Source organism: Salmo salar, chromosome 02, assembly GCF_965601325.2.
Source record: "Salmo salar chromosome 02, fSalSal1, whole genome shotgun sequence".
NCBI classification, from domain to species: domain Eukaryota; kingdom Metazoa; phylum Chordata; class Actinopteri; order Salmoniformes; family Salmonidae; genus Salmo; species Salmo salar.
In genome coordinates this window covers 62,617,131-62,638,386 of record NC_138292.1, presented here as the reverse complement: position 1 = coordinate 62,638,386, position 21,256 = coordinate 62,617,131, and the positions used below count along the sequence as shown (strand labels likewise).

At 43.7% G+C, this 21,256-nt stretch overlaps 1 protein-coding gene across 1 annotated transcript; it reads right to left on the bottom strand.

Moving 5' to 3' along the window:
* Positions 1–1,383: 1,383 nt before the first annotated feature.
* Positions 1,384–21,103, bottom strand: wbp1lb (WW domain binding protein 1-like b). Its single transcript, XM_014178143.3, has 4 exons — positions 20,886–21,103; positions 9,024–9,126; positions 5,625–5,786; positions 1,384–4,910 (listed from the first exon to the last, which is right to left on the bottom strand). Exons 1-4 carry the CDS (start codon positions 20,970–20,972, stop codon positions 4,093–4,095), a joined length of 1,170 nt encoding a protein of 389 aa, XP_014033618.2. The 5' UTR covers positions 20,973–21,103; the 3' UTR covers positions 1,384–4,092.
* Positions 21,104–21,256: the final 153 nt, after the last annotated feature.

Below are 21,256 nucleotides of genomic sequence, written 5' to 3'. Positions count from 1 at the left end.
TTCCATGACTTTGTCCACACAGGGCATCTGAACACACAAAATACATTTAGATGATTTTCAATACACTTTGGGTGTTTTATTTAACTTTTTGGTGTTCCTGGTCAGAAATGACCAGTCATTAGAAATAAATGTGTGAGACTACAATTAGTGTATAAAATTGAGTTCAGGCACATGCCCATTCATCAGATGGACACACTTCCTCTCCCAGACCCCCACATGCATGTGTGTTTGAGCACACACACACACACACACACACACACACAGCTCAACTCCCCTTCTTGGCTTCCATGGCAACCCCCACAGGAACCTTTCCCCAATAGAATCTTTCCCCCACGGGAACCACACCAGTTGGCATTCTCACAAACAATCGCAACATTGTTTCAATAATATATAGAACATTTCTCGCAGCTCTGGCATATAAAGCTTTTTTGAGGCCCTGCTCACAATTCATTCTGTGGCAGCACAATGACCAAACGATATCCTGCATGTTAGGCTCTTGATCATGACACTGGAGAGCGGCAAGGAAACTGACAGTGAAGATGCATTAGAGGAGGACGTGTCAGAAGTTGAAGACAACACAGAATATGATCCAGACCAAGAGACAACCGATGTGGAACAATCTAGTGATGAGGAAGAGGGCCCTGCTGAGGTTGTTACATTCCGGTCAAAGAATGGGAATTTGTCCTGGTCTTCATCCCCACCTGAGAGGAGAGGTCAGCTGAAAATGTTATCAGGATGACCCCAGGGCCAACAAGATACGCCATATCCCGGGTTGATGACATAAAAATCCTGCTTCGAACTGTTCCTGACAGAGTCAATGGAAACTATAGTGATGAACATGACCAAGTTGGAGGGGAGGCGCATTTACAAAGACAACTGGAAGGATTTGGCTGGTGTGATCCAGAAACTAATCTACCACCAGTTGATGTGATAAATAGCACAATATGTTTCATCTGAGTATTTGTTATAGTCAAAATAATCCATACATTGGTTTTTGAGTAATAAAAAGCTTAGTTGTATGAGCTCAGGTCAATGAGGCCTACAGGCCATAAATAGCAAGTAGAAGTTCAAAACTGGTAATGTTCACAAGAACTTAAGTTGATTAAAAGATCTAACACAACATTAGGTGATAAAATATGTATTATTATGGATTTACAAATCAGCTATAATGGGGCGGTCATTTTGGACCGGCAACACAGAATTAACTAACACAACAGCAGGGTTAACGGAACAAATGATACATATGTTACAGATAGTATCATTTCTTATAGCACTGATTTTCAACTCACCTTCCCTCATCCATTTGATTAAAACGCAGCTTTCAAATCATTTATCAATTCAGCATGTGTGGAACAAAAACAAAAAACACAAAATTACAAAAAGTTTTTCTGGTTTACATTTATTGAACATGTGTCGATTTCGCTGCTGTAATAAAAATGGCTTACGAACAAAAGACTGAAAATGTGCACAACCACCTTACATCCCGTGTGGAAACAGCATAATATCTTTGGCATGATGTCCATTATTCACAATACAATATTGTCACCTCATTCAATAGGTCACTTAATCTGTGCATTGAGTTCCCTGTATCTTCACCTTCACACTCTTTTGATTGATTGAAGGTGATTGAAGGAGATTGAATGTTTCAAGAGTAAAACAATTCTATACTCAACAAAACAATAGTAAGTTATTTATTAAAATAAAATAGAAATGAATCATTCACTAACTAAAAAAAACTAATGATTGTAGACTGACAATTTGCTATGACAGATTTAAAAGTAGCTCGTTTGGTTCAGAAATGCGTTGTATGATATTATAATACACAACTTTCCAATATGTCGATCAAAAGCTTTACAATTTCATTACGAGTTGACAAAGACATCCGTCCAAAATGCACAAGTTTACCTTTGTTGTACCACAATTATAGAATATTCTATTTGTTTATACCTAATGCATAATAGGCCTATAAAAAGCACTTATGATAGCTTGGTTCTCGTAACTAAACGTTTTTTTTTTTGTACCCGTTTCTCCTACGGACCTGTAAGTTTCACTAATGCACAATCATTGCGAGCTATCGCAAACATGACAGTTTCTCAGAGATGCACAATACAATCATGTAATCAATATCTCTGAGAGGAACCAATCACGTCCTAGACACCGATAGAGGCCCATACTGAATGTGGTAAGTGTTGTGTTTTTATCCATGTAGAATTCATCTCAACGACACATTAGAAAACCATCCTTTACAAAACAAATATTAACTGATTCAATGTAAAATAAAAATGAGGGGGGAAAAAAAAGACAGGATTTGCAGATAGAACTTTTTTTAATGTTTGATTCATTTCTTTGTCTCCCTTATTAGTTACATATATTTATGTGCAAAATAAAAATATTATTGTGTCACACGAAACCTGTTAATGCACTTGGGTCTCTGTGAAAACAGGGTTGTAGGAGAGTAAAAACCATAAGGCTAAAGGTCTTATGCGAAGCAGTGTTTTGCATCAGGCTCTTCCTGTACAGTATACTCTGAGTCAGTATTCATGTCATTAGAATTAATTGCCCTCGACAACGCCCACCAATTGGGGAAAACAAACGTTCTTTCCCCATTGACCCCGACTGTAAAAGAGCCAACTTCGTAGTACATTTTTTGTTATACAAATGTAACTAGGTCAAAAATCTCGACCTACGAAAATAGAGCCAGCGAGAAGTGCCCTGTGGCTTCAGGCTATTCGGTGTGGAAGAGTGAGAAATTGTGGGGACCCGGTGTCAAAGTAGGCTACACTTTAGCTACGTGTGTGGAAAATATTTTATCACAGGTAAGACATTTAACTTGCTTAGTACAGTCCGTTTGGAACTCCACTCACTACTTGTAGCTTTATAGCTAGTCCGTTTGTTTGCGTTGGCTAGCTTAATGTTCTGGTTCAGGGCTCTCCAATCCTGTTCCTGGAGAGCTACCGTCCTGTGGGTTCACTCCAACCCTAATCTAGCACACCTGATTCTAAAAAATGAGCTGTTTATAAACCCAATCAGATTAGTTACAACTGGGGTTGGGAGTGAAAACCTACATGAGGATAGCTCACCAAGGAACAGGGTTGGGAGTGAAAACCTACATGAGGATAGCTCACCAAGGAACAGGGTTGGAGAGTCCTGTTCTGGTTGGTAGCTAGCTAGCACACACTCACCCGGTTAACATTAGTGCTGTCATGAAAACGAGGGAAGCGCCAACAACATTACATTTTTCTAAGTAGTGAGAACGCTCAGGAGCAGGCAAAGTTGAATAGTAATCTTTCCACACATTGTACTTTTCTTAAATGTATTTTTGTAATTGACTAAAACAAGCAGACAAGAAAATAGCTTTTGGAAAAAGGTCAAGTTTTTGCTGTGAGCCAATGGGGTAACCAAAGTAACCATGGGTTGTTTTCCCCACAGGCAGGCAGGGCCACCACGTTCTATTACATACCGACTGGGACTATCACATTACATAAGCACACATCGTCGCCATGACGATCCACACTGCACTGCTTGACAATGTTCCTGTACCTCTTCAGCGTATTTGTCCAGGATGTTCCTTCCTGTGAACAGACACAGGAAGTAGCTGCGGTGATTTTCACCAGCTTGGTACACTGAGCATAGGAGTTGGCAAGACAGCACAAACTGATCTGGGACCAGACTAGAGTTGCACCAGTGTGTATTTACACTATACTGCAGTCGCACCAAACGTCAGGTCAGCATCCACTGACCAGACTATCAATCTCCTCCAGCTTGCACAAGTCTTAACACAATCTCCTTTCGCCTCCTCTTGGTAAAGACAGACAAAGGAGGACATTTATGCCGTTAGCAGTCTGTAGGCAGGTTGGTGTTTCCTTGTACATTGCAGTTAAGGCCACCATTACAGTATGCCAAAGGGGCTTTAGCTATCAACATCAGGCCTTTAAGTCCAGACTCTGGGATAAAATACAACTTCCTACTCTTCTCACACACACACACACACACACACACGATCTCAGACAGTCACACACACACTAAAGTCTTGACTCCCACTCCTGGTTCCCTCTCCCTCCTCGGTGAAGATGTGCTTTAGCTTAGCGTAGCTCAGCCCTGGGGCTCTGTGCTGTTGCCATGGTGAGGGGGCCCCTCAAGCTCATTGATGGTGTGGAGGAGCAGGCACACCGGGGGCTGGGTGGGTTGCGTCATGGCGGGTGGTGGCGGGGAGTTGGACCCTGTCGCCGACCCGCACTCCGACCTACTTTCGGGTCCATCCAGGGCTAGGGCCTGCCCCTCTTCCACTCCCGGAGCGGGGTGACCGCATCCGTCGCAGAAGTCTCCTCCTTCCTGCTCCCCCATCAGGCTATCCTTCTCCCTCAGCTCCTTGCCCTCCTGGCTCCCAATACGGGTACTACCACCACGGTCACATACGCACACCTCGATACCCGAGTCACCAGTGAAACGGCGCCGCCGCCCAAGGGCCCCCCTATTATCTTTGTCCTCCTGGGCACCGCTCTCGGGCCCCCCTAGGTCCCCGAGTAACAGAGGCTCCTTGCAATTCTTCTCTGGGCTTCCAGGCTCCTCTGTAGAGGCCTGCTGGGGCCCTAGCCCTGGTCCACCATCCTGGGGCCCTAGCCCTGGTCCACCATCCTGGGGCTCCTGAGGCTTATTGTCTGCCTTGTGTCTGTTGTAGCCAATGGTGGGAGCCCCAGTGCGGTGGGGCTCTTCCAGGATCGGCCTGGAGCAGAGGGTGTCGGACACTGGGGGGACCGGAGTGGTCTGGATGGTCGGGCAGTGTCCCAGTCCGTCCTGTGGGTCCGTGGGCAGGGGGCTGGCTGTATGGAAGACACTGTAGGGAGGGGGAGGGGTGGGAGGGCGGTTCACCACCTCCTCATAGTCAGGTAGGAGGGAATTTGGAAGAAACCCTGGAAGTGAAGAAGAGAGGGACACAAAGGACAGTTAGGATTAACTGAAAATGATTGCAAGGAAAACATGTTGCAACATTGGCATTAAACCAAGACCCGGTGGTTAAGGGTTCCTGCCATCTGGGGCATGAAACAGGGCTGTGTTTCACCCCACACCAAAACAAAACTGCAACACCTAGTTCAAACAAAGGACTGGAGTTGAGTCAAGGTAGCGCTGCCAGTCAGTGACTAAACTCTCAGTTTGATGCAATAATTGCCATTGAGAAATATCCCCCCTAGCTGAGAGGGATAACCACAAAAAAATTCACCCAAGGTGCAATGTTTGAGTAAGCTACAGCACTGGGGAATAACAATGCAATGTAGTCAGACAGAAAGGCAGAAGGAGAGAACTACTGAGACTGAAGTGGAGTATGTATGAAGCTTTAGTGCTCTCGTGTTTCATTGCGCCACGGTAAAGATGGGACTGAAGTAGAAGGGCATTGCGCAATAATGCCATGTTTGTTGACTACTACCAGCATAACGCTGTGCATCTGCGCAGCTCCTCCTAAGCTGTATCACACCATGCCACGGTTAATACGGGCAGCACACCGTCCAATAACGCAATATGATGTTAACGACATCAATGATGGACTACCACCAGTCTGACGCTGTGTACAGAACACGGCGCTCTCTCATGTTGCGCCACACGGGAGCTCTGACAGGCGGGACTCTTACTGAAGTAGAACGGAACGGAGGTGTAGTTGTGCGCCTCGCGGTAGGCGATGAGGTTGATCTCGTGCTGGCGCTGCTGCTGCTGCAGCCGGTGCTTGGTGCGCCGGTGGTGACACACGCAGCAGCAGCTCAGGATGAAGATGATGACCCACACCAGCCAGAACCCTGCCGGAGACAGAGACACAGTAGATAGACTGTGAAACATAGACATGTGTTAATACGTGTTATTCATATCGCTATGGTGAAACTACTGGAAAAGTACTGCTGAATGGAAGGAGTGACAAATTGTTTTTGAAAGCAACAGAGAGCTACAGTACATTACTACTGTAAAAATCTAGTGCCTGTACAGTGAATGCCAGTAATGACAAATTGCTAGTGAATGCAATAGAGAGATATAGTGCACCACTACACAGTAACAACGTGGAGGCAGAGCCATAGATATTGGCCAACAACCCTCCAGGTTTGTTCTAAACGTTGTTCCATAGCAAGGATGTAACTGCATTGGAACTTTTGGTATGAACAGTGTACCATGGTGTCGATTGGTATTCTACATCCCAATCTGAGTTCACAGTTCACGTTGTAGCTCATTCATCATGGCAACAAGAGATATGCAGAGGACCTAACTCCTGGGATGGGGAGGAAGAGGAAGTGATATGCATAGGACCTAACTCCTGGGATGTGGAGGAAGAGGAAGTGATATGCAGTGGACCTAACTCCTGGGATGAGGAGGAAGTGATATGCAGTGGACCTAACTCCTGGGATGAGGGAGGAGGAGGAAGTGATATGCAGTGGACCTAACTCCTGGGATGGGGAGGAAGAGGAAGTGATATGCAGAGGACCTAACTCCTGGGATGGGGAGGAGGAGGAAGTGATATGCAGAGGACCTAAATCCTGGGATGGGGAGGAGGAGGAAGTGATATGCAGTGGACCTAACTCCTGGGATGAGGAGGAAGTGATATGCAGAGGACCTAACTCCTGGGATGGGGAGGAGGAGGAAGTGATATGCAGTGGACCTAACTCCTGGGATGAGGAGGAAGTGATATGCAGAGGACCTAACTCCTGGGATGGGGAGGAGGAAGTGATATGCAGAGGACCTAACTCCTGGGATGGGGAGGAGGAAGTGATATGCAGAGGACCTAACTCCTGGGATGGGGAGGAGGAAGTGATATGCAGAGGACCTAACTCCTGGGATGGGGAGGAGGAAGTGATATGCAGAGGACCTAACTCCTGGGATGGGGAGGAGGAAGTGATATGCAGTGGACCTAACTCCTGGGATGGGGAGGAGGAAGTGATATGCAGTGGACCTAACTCCTGGGATGAGGAGGAAGTGATATGCAGTGGACCTAACTCCTGGGATGAGGAGGAAGTGATATGCAGTGGACCTAACTCCTGGGATGAGGAGGAAGTGATATGCAGTGGACCTAACTCCTGGGATGAGGAGGAAGTGATATGCAGTGGACCTAACTCCTGGGATGAGGGGGAAGTGATATGCAGTGGACCTAACTAATGGGATGAGGGAGGAGGAGGAAGTGATATGCAGTGGACCTAACTCCTGGGAGGAGGAGGAAGTGATATGCAGTGGACCTAACTCCTGGGAGGAGGAGGAAGTGATATGCAGTGGACCTAACTCCTGGGATGAGGGAGGAGGAGGAAGTGATATGCAGTGGACCTAACTCCTGGGATGAGGGAGGAGGAGGAAGTGATATGCAGAGGACCTAACTCCTGGGATGAGGGGGGAAGTGATATGCAGTGGACCTAACTAATGGGATGAGGGAGGAGGAGGAAGTGATATGCAGTGGACCTAACTCCTGGGATGGGGAGGAGGAGGAAGTGATATGCAGTGGACCTAACTCCTGGGATGGGGAGGAGGAGGAAGTGATATGCAGTGGACCTAACTCCTGGGATGAGGGAGGAGGAAGTGATATGCAGAGGACCTAACTCCTGGGATGGGGGAGGAGGAGGAAGTGATATGCAGAGGACCTAACTCCTGGGATGGGGAGGAGGAGGAAGTGATATGCAGAGGACCTAACTCCTGGGATGGGGAGGAGGAGGAAGTGATATGCAGTGGACCTAACTCCTGGGATGGGGAGGAAGTGATATGCAGAGGACCTAACTCCTGGGATGAGGGAGGAGGAGGAAGTGATATGCAGAGGACCTAACTCCTGGGATGGGGAGGAGGAGGAAGTGATATGCAGTGGACCTAACTCCTGGGAGGAGGAGGAAGTGATATGCAGTGGACCTAACTCCTGGGAGGAGGAGGAAGTGATATGCAGTGGACCTAACTCCTGGGAGGAGGAGGAAGTGATATGCAGTGGACCTAACTCCTGGGAGGAGGAGGAAGTGATATGCAGTGGACCTAACTCCTGGGATGAGGGAGGAGGAGGAAGTGATATGCAGAGGACCTAACTCCTGGGATGAGGGGGGAAGTGATATGCAGTGGACCTAACTAATGGGATGAGGGAGGAGGAGGAAGTGATATGCAGTGGACCTAACTCCTGGGATGGGGAGGAGGAGGAAGTGATATGCAGTGGACCTAACTCCTGGGATGGGGAGGAAGTGATATGCAGAGGACCTAACTCCTGGGATGGGGAGGAGGAGGAGGAAGTGATATGCAGTGGACCTAACTCCTGGGATGGGGAGGAAGTGATATGCAGAGGACCTAACTCCTGGGATGAGGGAGGAGGAGGAAGTGATATGCAGAGGACCTAACTCCTGGGATGAGGGAGGAGGAGGAAGTGATATGCAGAGGACCTAACTCCTGGGATGAGGGAGGAGGAGGAAGTGATATGCAGAGGACCTAACTCCTGGGATGGGGAGGAGGAGGAAGTGATATGCAGAGGACCTAACTCCTGGGATGGGGAGGAGGAAGTGATATGCAGAGGACCTAACTCCTGGGATGAGGGAGGAGGAGGAAGTGATATGCAGAGGACCTAACTCCTGGGATGAGGGAGGAGGAGGAAGTGATATGCAGAGGACCTAACTCCTGGGATGAGGGAGGAGGAGGAAGTGATATGCAGAGGACCTAACTCCTGGGATGGGGAGGAGGAGGAAGTGATATGCAGAGGACCTAACTCCTGGGATGGGGAGGAGGAGGAAGTGATATGCAGAGGACCTAACTCCTGGAATGGGGAGGAAGGTCCTAGTTCAGTAAATAAGCTTTAAACCAGTGTCAGAACTGATCTGCCTTTTTGAAAAATGTGCGGTGTGCATTCAGAACATGTACTGGGTACTTTCTCCACCACTGTTCACGTGTACAGGTGAATGTGAGGGTGCACTGCTGTATGACTAAAATGCTAATATATTTCAGAGCGGGAGAATGAGAGTGAAACTGAGAGACCATGTGTGTGGGTGTGTGTGATAGCGTAGCATAGAGAGAGAGAGAGATAGATAGAGAGTGCTTACACCAGAGTTCATAGTAGTAACTGCAGCACTCTGACTCCCCACAGCAGTGTCCTGATTCACAGACATAGCTCTGGTTGTTCAGCCCCTCACAGTGCAGTAGGCTCTGGAAGACAAGAAGAGACAAGTCAATAACAGGAGTGTAAAACCGTATATCCACCACCTGGGTCGTGTTCATTAAGTCACAACGTAGCGAAACCTTTGCAATGGACAACGGAAATAAGCATTTCATATCGGACAAGCCCAGGTAGTCGCTTGCCGTTTCAGTCTGTTTTCTTCCGTCTGTTGCCTAGTGAATATGACCCAGCACCCGCCACTCAAATACTGATGTTAATTTTTGTTAGTCAGCATCTTAATAAAAGATGCTACCCCTAGAATTCCTCAGAATTTCTTCCCTATGTGGAAGCTAGGTGTATCGCAACATCACTAGGCTGCATTCAAAACAAATCTCCCCCTCATCCCCTTCTCTTGTAACATGGCGGGGACTCGCGCTCGAGCGTTTTACTTTCAGTTTTGGTCCACCAGCTGCAAACAGCTGGAAAAACTATACTGAACAACAACAAAAAATATATATCTTAAAAAAAAATAATAATAATCACAATATGGTAAAAGGTCAAAGATTTTACTAAGTTACAGTTCATATGAGGAAATCAGTCAATTCAAATAAAATTTACTACGCCCTAATCTATGGATTTCACATGACTGGGAATACAGATATGCATCGGTTAGTCACAGATGACAAAAAAAAAGGTAGGGACTGCATTAAAAAGTCAGTATCTGCTGTGTGTGACCACCATCTGCCTCACGCAGTGAGACATCTCCTTCACATAGAGTTGACCAGGCTGTTGATTGTGGCCTGTGGAATGTTGTCCCACTCTTCTTCAATGGCTGTGCAACATTGATACATATTGGCGGGAACTGGAACAAGCTGTCGTACACGTTGATCCAGAGCATCCCAAACATGCTCAAAGGCTGACATATCTGGTGAATATGCAGGCCATGGAAGAACTACGACATTTTCAGCTTCCAGGAATTGTGTACAGATCCTTGCGACATGGGGCCGTGCATTATCATGCTGAAACGTGGTGATGGCAGCAGATTAATGGCAATGGGCCTCAGGATCTCGTCACGGTATCTGTGTGCTATTAAACTGCCATCGATGAAATGCAAGTGTTGGTTGTCCGTAGCTTATGCCTGCCCACACCATAACCCCACCATGGGGAACTCTGTTCACAACATTGACATCAGAAAACCATTTGCCCACACAACACTAAACAAGTAATCTGCAGTTGTGAGGCTAGTTGGACATACTGCCTAATTCTCTAAAACAACATTGGAGGTGACTTCTGGTGGAGAAATGAACATTCAATTATTTGGCAACAGCTCTGGTGGACATGCCTGCAGTTAGCATGCCACTTGCACACGCCCTCAAAACTTCAGACATCTGTGGCATTGTGTTGTGTGACAAAACTGCACATTTTAGAGTGCTGTTTTATTGTCCCCAGCACAAGGTGCACCTGTGTAATGATCATGCTGTTTAATCAGCTTCTTGATATGCCACACCTGTCAGGTGGATGGATTATCTTGGCAAAGGAGAAACGCTCACAAACAGGCATGTAAACAAATTTGTGCACAAAATGTTAGAGAAATAAGCTTTTTGTGTTTATGGAACATGTCTGGGCTCTTTAATTTCAACTCATGAAACATGGGATTAACACTTTACATGTCGTGTTCATATTTTTCTTCAGTGTATATATTTTGTTGTTGAAAATATATTTCAAAGCGATTTAGATTGTACATTCCCTACACTTTTCAGTGCTTGTTTTCTCACAAACTGAAAGAGAGAACAGTGTAGAATTTTAGCAACCAGGAAAATAGTGACTTCTACATTGGACACTTGACTCCATTTCCACTAAATAACATAGCCACAAAGTCAAAACAGCTTTCCTATTTTGACAATCGATGTCGCTCCGCGGGAGAAATCAATGGGTGAATATCACAGCTGATCACAACACTGGCGGGTAAGTAATACTGTGAAACACTATCATTCCACTATTACTGCACGCACACACACACACACGCACACACACACACCTTCTGAAATTCCAATGCAGAAATAAAGCCTGTGTGTAGCACCTTCAACTCATGATAACATTATGGAACACTGACTGAAACATCAACTATAAGATCACAACATACAGCAGTTGAGCTACTCCATGTAAATATTCTACAAATGTTTATCTCTGCAGAAATTGCTCTGGGGATTAGACCTAGGTCACCTGAGTACTACACTCACAGATACTGTATGGGACCTGAATAACAAATACATTTATTCATCAAACAACTGATTAAAAACTAGTTAGTATAGCCTATAGCCTATATCAAGATGTTCAGACGGTTGGTAGTCTAGTGATCACTCATATTTACATGTTGCCCTCTAGGGTTTAGGCAAGGTCACTTTATCAGCACTCACAGATACTGTACCTGACCAGAATAAAAAAATAATGAAATAAGTCAAAAATAAATAAAAAAAATAAAAAAATAGATCAATAACTGATTACTAGTGTTGAATGTAGCCTATAGGGTCTGGAAGAACTAGGTCCAGACATAAGTGGTAGTATTGAACCTCTCAATCATCCCTCTTATACATGGGTGCTAAGCTGCTAGAATGTCTACGGCTCAGATTTTCTCATCACTCATTACTTGGATTATAACGTGGAACACCTGGGCACGCACCACAAGCTGTAGACTGGGGAGGCGCTAGTAGCCTCAGCCTCATACAACATTCAGCACAACAGAGTGGACAGACAGGCATGGCCCACCCTGGAACAAACACACCAAGTTAGTCTAGTCAAGAGAAACACAATGTACAGCGACAAGCTGCTTCTGTTTGCGTAGATGACGGCCTAAATATGCCTCCAGTCAAACAGGAACTAGCCTGTTAGCCTACATCAGAAGCTTTGAACCTGATAGAGCAAAAGACACACTTAAATTCAGTGTCAATACACACGTTATCCTTCAATCAATCAGTTTGTACTTTCCAAGGGGACAGCAGGAATAGCCGTTGATAAAGAATGAACTAAAAAACAGAAACCAGACAAGGAAGACAGCCAAGGAAGCCTCTAATCAAAAACTGCTTCAGATTGTATATTGATTTAGCAGGCAACCCCTACCAGGCTACACATTATCTTCAAGATTAGATTATGGATTAAATCCTGAGGAGAAATGTTAGTCGAGGTTTTCTATACCCGTTTCCTTTCCAGCTGGAGAGGCATAGCGGTCCAAAATTCTTAAATCCCAAGGAACGCAAGTCCTTTCAACTCAAGGGTCGTTATCCTTCCAGTCCACAGATGAAAGAAGTGAAAGTGCGCACACACACACACACACCAAGCAAAATAGGGGACAATGATTTCTCTAAGGAAATGTCCAAGCGGCAGTGGAGTGTGAGCTGCCAGCCAGAGTAGAGGACTGCATGGTAATGAAGAGTGGAGCACCCTCTGTATTCAAAACGGCAGGCGGAGTGTGTGTGTCCGTGTGAGGACAGTTATAAACACAGGAATAGTGAAACCCAGCCACAGATCAACTTCACTCACACACACACACACACACACACACACACACACACACACACACACACACACACAATGCATTTCCACTAGGCAAGCCTGGAGCATTTCTGCAGTGTATCTTTTTAACAACCTCCCACAAATAGTTTACACCATACAACTACATTGTATGACATGGCATAAGCCCATCACAAAACAAACTGCAGAGAAACTAGGCTACTGTTTGGTTTGGAGGCATTTCCAGTTCTGAAATAACTTGCACTGAGGAGATTACACAATAGTCTCGGGTCAGAGACCCTTGGCTTTAGAGGAGATCAAGAACTCCCTGGCTCCCAGCCTCGGGGCTGTTGTCGAGAACCAAAGTGCAAAGATATAACCCTTAGGCCTATGACGTGATGTTTTTGTTACTTGTTGTATTTGTGCTAGGATGTTGGATCCAGTCCAGTTAGCACGATAGGCTAGGCCTAGAAACAAAAACTAAAGCCAAATCCATGTAAGAATACTATTTGGACAATAAATTGCCTAAGCCTAGGTTAAGCGATGAAAAGGCCTAGGTTAAGCGATGAAAAGGCCTAGGTTAAGCGATGAAAAGGCCTAGGTTAAGCGATGAAAAGGCCTAGGTTAAGCGATGAAAAGGCCTAGGTTAAGCGATGAAAAGGCCTAGGTTAAGCGATGAAAAGGCCTAGGTTAAGCGATGAAAAGGCCTAGGTTAAGCGATGAAAAAGCCTAGGTTAAGAGATGAAGAGTTACGTTTTTTGGGGCGTCTGAATTTTCTATTGCCTAGGAGACGTATCAGACAAGACATTGACCCAACAAAGAATCTCGACAGACAAGATTCCTCAGTCTCTCAGCCTTCGACAATAGGCTGCTGCAGGATGGAACAACCGTCCCTTCTCGTACTACAGTAGAAGATTAGGGACAGGTGGATTGTGTTACTAACTCTGCCAGAGCCTACAGGCATAATAGAGATTAATTAAAAGTAAAACCGACCATAATGAGAAGGTGCTGAAACAACCAGACATACAAGAACACTCCGGCGTCACTGCTTGACTATCAGAACATTTCTTTCTCTTGGACAGCTGCTAAAAAGTAGCTAAGTGGATTCTTGACCGTGTGCATATGATATAGCATTTGATCTGGCATGAATATGCACAAAGCCTGCCATACTGACAGACTATTGATGCTGTATACTAGTGTCTAAGCTAAATTATTTATGGAGGATCTCTACCTTTTCATGCAAAGAAGCATGTTCGTTTCAAATTCTTAGTAGGCCCATCGCTAAAAACTACAAAATGTCTTGAATGAAAAAGAAAATCCAAGTGCATCTTTCTTAGGCCTGCAATAGAATCATGGATTGCTCACGTAAGCTGCATGACAGGCAAAGAAGTCTCAACCAGCAAAGCATTCTTTTGCAGTCTGACATATTGCATACAGGGTTCGCTACTGCGACCAAAACAATTGGAGATGGTTTTTTTACCTGGTAACCTTAGTATTAGGTTCACTATTAGATTATTTTTTATCATCATGATTTATTCAAACAGTAATGTGCAGTTGACCAAAAATATAACAACTTTCTGAAGAGGCAACAATGGCACAGGAATGCCCCAGTCTGTGTATCAGGGCTTGACATACAGGGGAGGATTAGGAAGCCCTCTCAGTGGCTTGCTTGGGCCAGTGATTCTTTTTTTATAATGCTATTTTGATCTAGGCTATATAATTGATCTATATAAAAAAAAACAGATGGATTTCCGAAGCCGTTTGTTCGATATGTTGATTACTTACCACACACACGCTGCACACATATAACCCATAGATAATCTGTCGGGCAGGGAGCTTGCGGAGCTCAAATTGCTGGTCGTTGCGTGGAGCCAAGACCGACAGCGGTATGGGTAGGAAAGCAGTAAGAAATATGTTCCAAGTTATGATATCTACCAGTAAATGCTAAGGCAAGAATGGGTATGCAAACCAGGCATTTAAAAAGTTCAAAGTCTTGGTTGAATATTTGCCATGTGCAATTCAGTCACCATGGAATAGTCTGCCTTTAGAAATCAGATATTTCCTCTAGAGCAAGACTCTCCAACCCTGTTCCTGGAGAGCTACTCTCCTATAGGTTTTCACTCCAACCCTGTTCCTGGAGAGCTACCCTTCTATATGTTTTCACTCCAATTCCAGGTAACTCACCAGATTCAGTTAATCAACCAGCTAATTATTCCAATCAGGTGCGGTAGATTAGGGTTGGAGTGAAAATCTACAGTAGCTCTCCAGGAACAGAGTTGGAGTGAAAATCTACAGTAGCTCTCCAGGAACAGAGTTGGAGTGAAAATCTACAGTAGCTCTCCAGGAACAGAGTTGGAGTGAAAATCTACAGTAGCTCTCCAGGAACAGAGTTGGAGAGCCCTATGTCTAGGCTCTTTGGTCCTTGAAAAGTCATTGAAGTTATGGTAGTTGATTTCAGCCAGACTTCATTAGCGTGTGTGTCGGGAACATGTCTATTTAGTCAGGCAAAACCCACATTATTTTGACATATTTTAGAAGGTAAAAATAATCCAAATGTCAATGCACAAGGCCTTTAAATAAATTCATCATTCTTAAAAAAGTGGTATTGCACAAATGTTTTTCTACAAGCCATTACAACAATTAAATATAAAATGTAGGTCCTTCACATTTCTTATTTAAAGATGCACTACGTAGAAATCACTCTGGCATGTCCTGGTTGCTAAAATTCTAATAGTTCACCTAAATTCAGTTTATGTGACAGAAGTATAGTGTAGAGAAATCTTGTACATTCTAAACCATTGTGAAAAATATTTTCCATAACCAAAAATATATTTTCAGCTGTTTCAAGCTGGTGTACAAAACTGAAAGTAAAAGAGACAAGAACAAAACTTAAAACGGGAAGCAAAGAAATAGCGCACATAAAACCGATCTAACGCTTCTTAGACTTGCTTTCAATGAGGGATCTTTAACTCATATTTCTATTACATATTGCAGCTTTAAGTGCTTGGAAAAAGTCATTGAATTTGTCTGTATGAACCCTGTATAGGCTACTTGCTCAGGCCGAAAATGAATGAAAATCAGCTGCTATTGAAATGATGCACTTAACATTTGATTTCCTGTCAGATCATGACCCGTGTCGGTATTTCTCTAATTTGGGTCAGTAGCTTTCAGTTGGCATTGGTCCGGTGTTCCACTGGCAAATTTACCTGAATGTCGAGCCCTGCTGTGTGTGGTACGTGTCGGACCTATATGTCTACCACTTTATGTAGCCGTTAGCGATGCTAATGATGCCCTTACCGTTTTTCGAGTACTGTAATTTCCGTACTATTAAGCGCACCTGAATATAAGCCGCACCCACTGAATTAAAAAAATATATATTATTTGGAACATAAATAAGCCGCACATGTCTATAAGCCGCAGGTGCCTACCGGTACATTGAAACAAATGAACTTTACACAGGTTTTAACGAAACACGGCTTGTAACAAAAATAAATAGGCTTTAACGAAACACGGCTTGCAACAAAAAATAAAAAATTAGTAGTAAGCTTTAGTTGTCTTTTTGCACTGAGTCAATTCCTCACGCTGCTGTTTCCAACGTCTTATCATCGACTCATTAAGACCAAGCTCCCGTGCAGCAGCTCTATTTCCTTTTCCAACAGCCAGATCAATCGCCTTCAACTTGAAAGCTGCATCATATGCATTTCTCTATGCCTTTGCTATGATAAGGGTGACAAAATGACTACCGTAATAAGAATGATGGGAAGTTTGAGAGCGCTCGATTTAATCGAAACCGTAAACAAAAAAGTTGTTTGACCTTAACCCATTCGGCAATTTCATTGGTCTAACGAAAGCTTCATGCCGCCAAAAAACTGAGCACTTCACAGAATGTTTTTTTTTTTTTTTTAATTGAAAGCGGGAAAAATCCATATATTAGCCGCGTCATTGTTTAAGCCGCGAGGTTCAAAGCCTGGGAAAAAAGTTGCGGCTTATAGTCCGGAATTTACGGTAGATGGAAAGACAATTAAAAGCTAACTACAAAGTAGCCTATGCCTTCTTGGCAGAATCATGATTATTTGCATCAATCCAGTGGCCATTTGTTTTGAAAACATCACAAGTGCGCTGCAGAAACACAGCTAGCCAAACACAACTGGCTGGCTGGTAAGCACCTGAATTAAAAGGGTAACTTCACAAAAATCTAAATTAAAAAAATTCTCTCAACATTGGTCCGCAAATATGTTTAAAGAATTGTGGATTTTGAACATCAAATGTACTTTTTTTTACCGTGATATCGTTTTGGAACAGTTTAAAGTATCGTTTTTCCAAATTCTGCCCTCTAGATGATTTCGCAGAACACATGCCACTTTGAAATCTGCAATAAATACATTTAGCATTATATTTTAATTCTCTTTTCTTTGCTGTTACAGTAAATCTATCTACATCAAAGAACAAGGGCATACTAATTTAAAAGATGACTAGTCATTTTTAGCCTGGTTCTGTACAGAACGCAGTCATTATGGGACACCGGCCAGGTCATTCATTCATTGTCCATTATCTTTTTTAATTTTTTTATTCAAAGTTTGGTGTGACTAAATCGTGTGCTGGTGCCACCAACTGAAAAAGGTGGTAGCTGGAAAAAGTTAGTGTAGAACCCTGGCATAGTTCACTTCCTATTTTGCAGATTCAATACCGACACAGAGCTGACTGGCAAGGGGACTGTACAGCAAGTGTTCTAGAAGAGATATGTTCTGAAGAAAGTTCAAGGTTGGACAGTTAGTGCTGAACAGAACAGTGGTGACAACAAAAACAACATTCTTGCCCACCACACACACTCAGCACTACTTTTCAAAGGGAAAAGAGGACGTGCTCAGGAAACTAGCCTATTTGTGGTTAATGGTTCGCCAACAATACTCCCACGTGAAGAGTAACCACCTTGTAAGAGATCTGAAGTCTTGTCTTTGCAGACAGATATTAGGCTACACGTCTAAGCTGTAGCACAGGGGGCTAATGCAGTCTTGAAATGCAATGTACGGACAACCTGGGTTTGATACCTGGTCAGTTTGGGAGTTTGAAAAATGAGGGTCACTGATGTAGGCCTAGGCCAAAACCAAGTAGGACAATGCAATCAATGTATTGTGTCACTCAATATTTCGCTCAAACAGAACTGGACAAATCCAGAGGTTAAACAAGACATTGGGATTAACATTGGCTCCTCCACTCAGCAACTGGTGACCATATTCAGTCACCCAGAACTAAGGCAAGATGCCAGATACAAAATGAAAGTCAATGATGTAGCAGCAAACAGGGAGAACGTTCAGATATCTGCGAGGGGCTGTAGCCCCCTTCCTAGAAATAAAGAAAAACATTGTTAAATGAACTTTAGACTTGTGGGTGATTCCTCACAAAACAGGACCATGATTTTTTTGATTTTCACAAAATGTTATCCATAGAAGGGTCCTTTAGAGGAAGGATTGTTGATATAGATGACTATACAAAACACTAAGAACACTTTCCATGACCGACTGACCAGGTGAATCCAGGTGAAAGCTATGATCTCTTATTGATGTCACTTGTTAAATCCACTTAAAATCAGTGTAGATAAAATGGGAGGAGACAGGTTGAAGGACTTTTAAGCCTGGAGACATTTGAGACATGGATTGTGTATGTGTGCAATTCAGAGGGTGAACGGGCAAGACAAAAGATTGAAGTGCCTTTGAACGGGGTGTGGTAGTAGGTGCCAGGCGCACCGGTTTGTGTCAAGAACTGCAACAATGCTGCATTTGTTTCTCACTCGACAGTTTCCTGTGTGTATCAAGGACATCCAGCCAACTTGACACAACTGTGGGAAGCATTGGAGTCAACATGGGCCAGCATCCCTGTGGAACGCTTTTGACACCTTGTAGAGTCCATGCCCAGACGAACTGAGGCTGTGCTGAGGGAAAAGGAGGGGGGAGGGGTGCGCAACTCAATATTAGGAAGGTGTTTTCATATTTTGTACCATCAGTGTATATTTTATCTTAAAGCATAATTGAGAAATAATGAATTGAAGTTGGAACATGTGACATTTTGGTATTACCCAGGCTGAAGACTCCATAATGTTTCATCTGCACTACAAAGGAAAAATTGGTGTCAAAGCTTTACCGCCTGCTCTGTAATATGAGTGGTACTTTAATTAAAATGTTCACATTATATAAATTTGAAAAATATAAACATGAATATTTAATATTTTTGGGGTCGAATGTCAGTTGTGAGAATTACCCAAAAGGAGTGCTGTGATTGGCTTCTATATCAGTTTCTTTGTATAAAATGGGCCATAACTTAAATAACTTTACTGGTAGTAATAATTATCTGAACCTTTTGCAGGGATATCTTTCATTATCTAATGATAACAAAATGCATACAATGCTCTTGTATAGGAGGGGGTACTTTGTGTGTCATGACGGACTGAATTTAAGCCAGGTTCAAAACAACTGGGAACTCTAAAATGTCCAACTTCAGTGTGTTCAAGACAAATGGGAACAACAACAAAAAAGAGCTCCAACTGGGAAAAATCTTTTTGAATGGTCATCCAACTTGGCATCTTTCTAGAGCTCTGACTTTCCGACCTGAAGATCACTGACGTCATGATTTCACCTCGTTTTTCCCCCAGCATTTCCAGTTGTCTTGAAAGCACGACAAGAGCAGGTTAGCGTTTTTCGATATGAATCTTGTTCTGGAGGCAGCTCTGCAGAGTGGTAACTAGCTGGCACAGCCACAAAGTCATACACATTTTTGTTTTCAGGAATTGTTACAATTTTGCCTTTGCAGATGGCCCATCTAGCGGAAATAGCTCAGTTCTGCCTCATCCCAATAAACGTCAACCTGCGAATTAAGACCAGCGATAGCTAATCTGTTTCACTGATAACCTCTTGTATTAATGACTACAGGGACATGAACGATGATGAATCCCCGTCAACAATTTCAGTGTATTCCATAAAGTGAATTACAGTACAGACAGGTTGCTTGTTTAGCAACAAAATCGACGCGTGCGCAACTATGGGGCATGTTAATTGGAAAATAAATGCATTTGCACAATGAGCACTTCTCTCAAATACATCGTTACAGTTGTTGGTTAGCTAGCAAGCATTGTTTTGTACATATTAGCATTGACATGAAAACAAGACAACACTAGCTGAAACGAGACACTCACGATTCCCTTCACTGTAGCTTCTTGTGATTGGGTGGATTCGATTATGCTGAGCCACTGGGCACCGGTTTATGGCCGGTGACGTGAACGGGCAAATTGAATATTTCTCAAATGGAATAGTAATCTGCGCTGCTCGGTCATGGTGAATCGTCCAGAAACATACCTCTTTCCCATAAAATATGTTTAAACTTAAAAACGAGTTTTCATTGGGAAGGCAGATAAAAAATATATGTATCAAAAGCGAACACTTTCGCATGTAAAACGCAATCTCACCACGTGCATAATTAAGCGTTTATTTGAGCCGACTTCACAGTGAGCTTTGACTGGAGCACCTGGCTCATGCTCGGGAGGCAGCCCGGTTCTAAAACCAATACAATCAACTTTCACATTGTGCAAAACACGCATACCCGTGCCAGATTAACCGAATCCCCTCATTGTTACTCGCTAGCTGGCTGTTCAGAATCATTAACGCACAGATTCCAATCACATCGATGCACGCGCATCATTTTCGTTTCAACAGCCAACCCTTTTATAAACAGCACTTGCAGTTTCAGTTTCGATGTAATATATAACAAAACATCAACTAATCATTGTTTTTAATAAGACAGCTACTGACTTGTTGGCTTGTAGGATGATAATGCTGTGCTAGTACGTGGCCAGATATTTGATAACTGTCAAAGATTTAATTAGACAGCTGTCAATGGGTGCGGCTAGAGAAGTTTGCTTAACACTCAGGTTAAGGTTAGTGACCAACAGTAGCCATGTAGCTAACGTTAGTAGTTACTAAAGCAGCACATACTTTGTCGATTTCCGTCAACGCTAGCTAGCAATATGGCTAAGTGCCTGTCATGCCAACTAAATAGCTGACTGAAAAACTAGCTAACTAGCAAGATAGCTAAAGCTAGTTACAGCGGTCGAACTTAGAAGTTAAAGTTATACTCAATATACCCAACCGAGACTAGTTAGCCAGCAAACGTATAGGTAACAGCTGGCCACATTAATAACTAACTACCTAACAAAGTAGCTAGCCGTATATGCAACTTTACTAGCTACCCAAATAAACAACATGCACGACCCGAACCATCAACAAATCCTGGCAGACTTGAGTCCAAATCTTACCTCGTCTAATGTCGCGTCGGAGGGGCTGACAGCGACAACGTGCAAAAACAATCCCATTTTAAGACCCACACCTAAAATCTCGTTCATTCCTCCGACCGGACTCGTGTAAAAACATAAGCGTAGACGTTTGTTGTTCACTTCACAAAACTTAGCGAAATGTCCAACTAGTTTACTGCTCTACCGGACGTACTGAAAGACCACGCATGCGCTGCATCCTTGCTACGGCGTAATTTGATGTCAAGGAGGCACATTGAGCGAATTCGATGAATCTGGCCCGGGGTACACCGAGCGTAGAATTGGAATACTAGAATGGGTTGAACCTTCTTGTGATCGTCCAAAGATCAGCCATGTTGGTCAGGGAATTAGGGAGT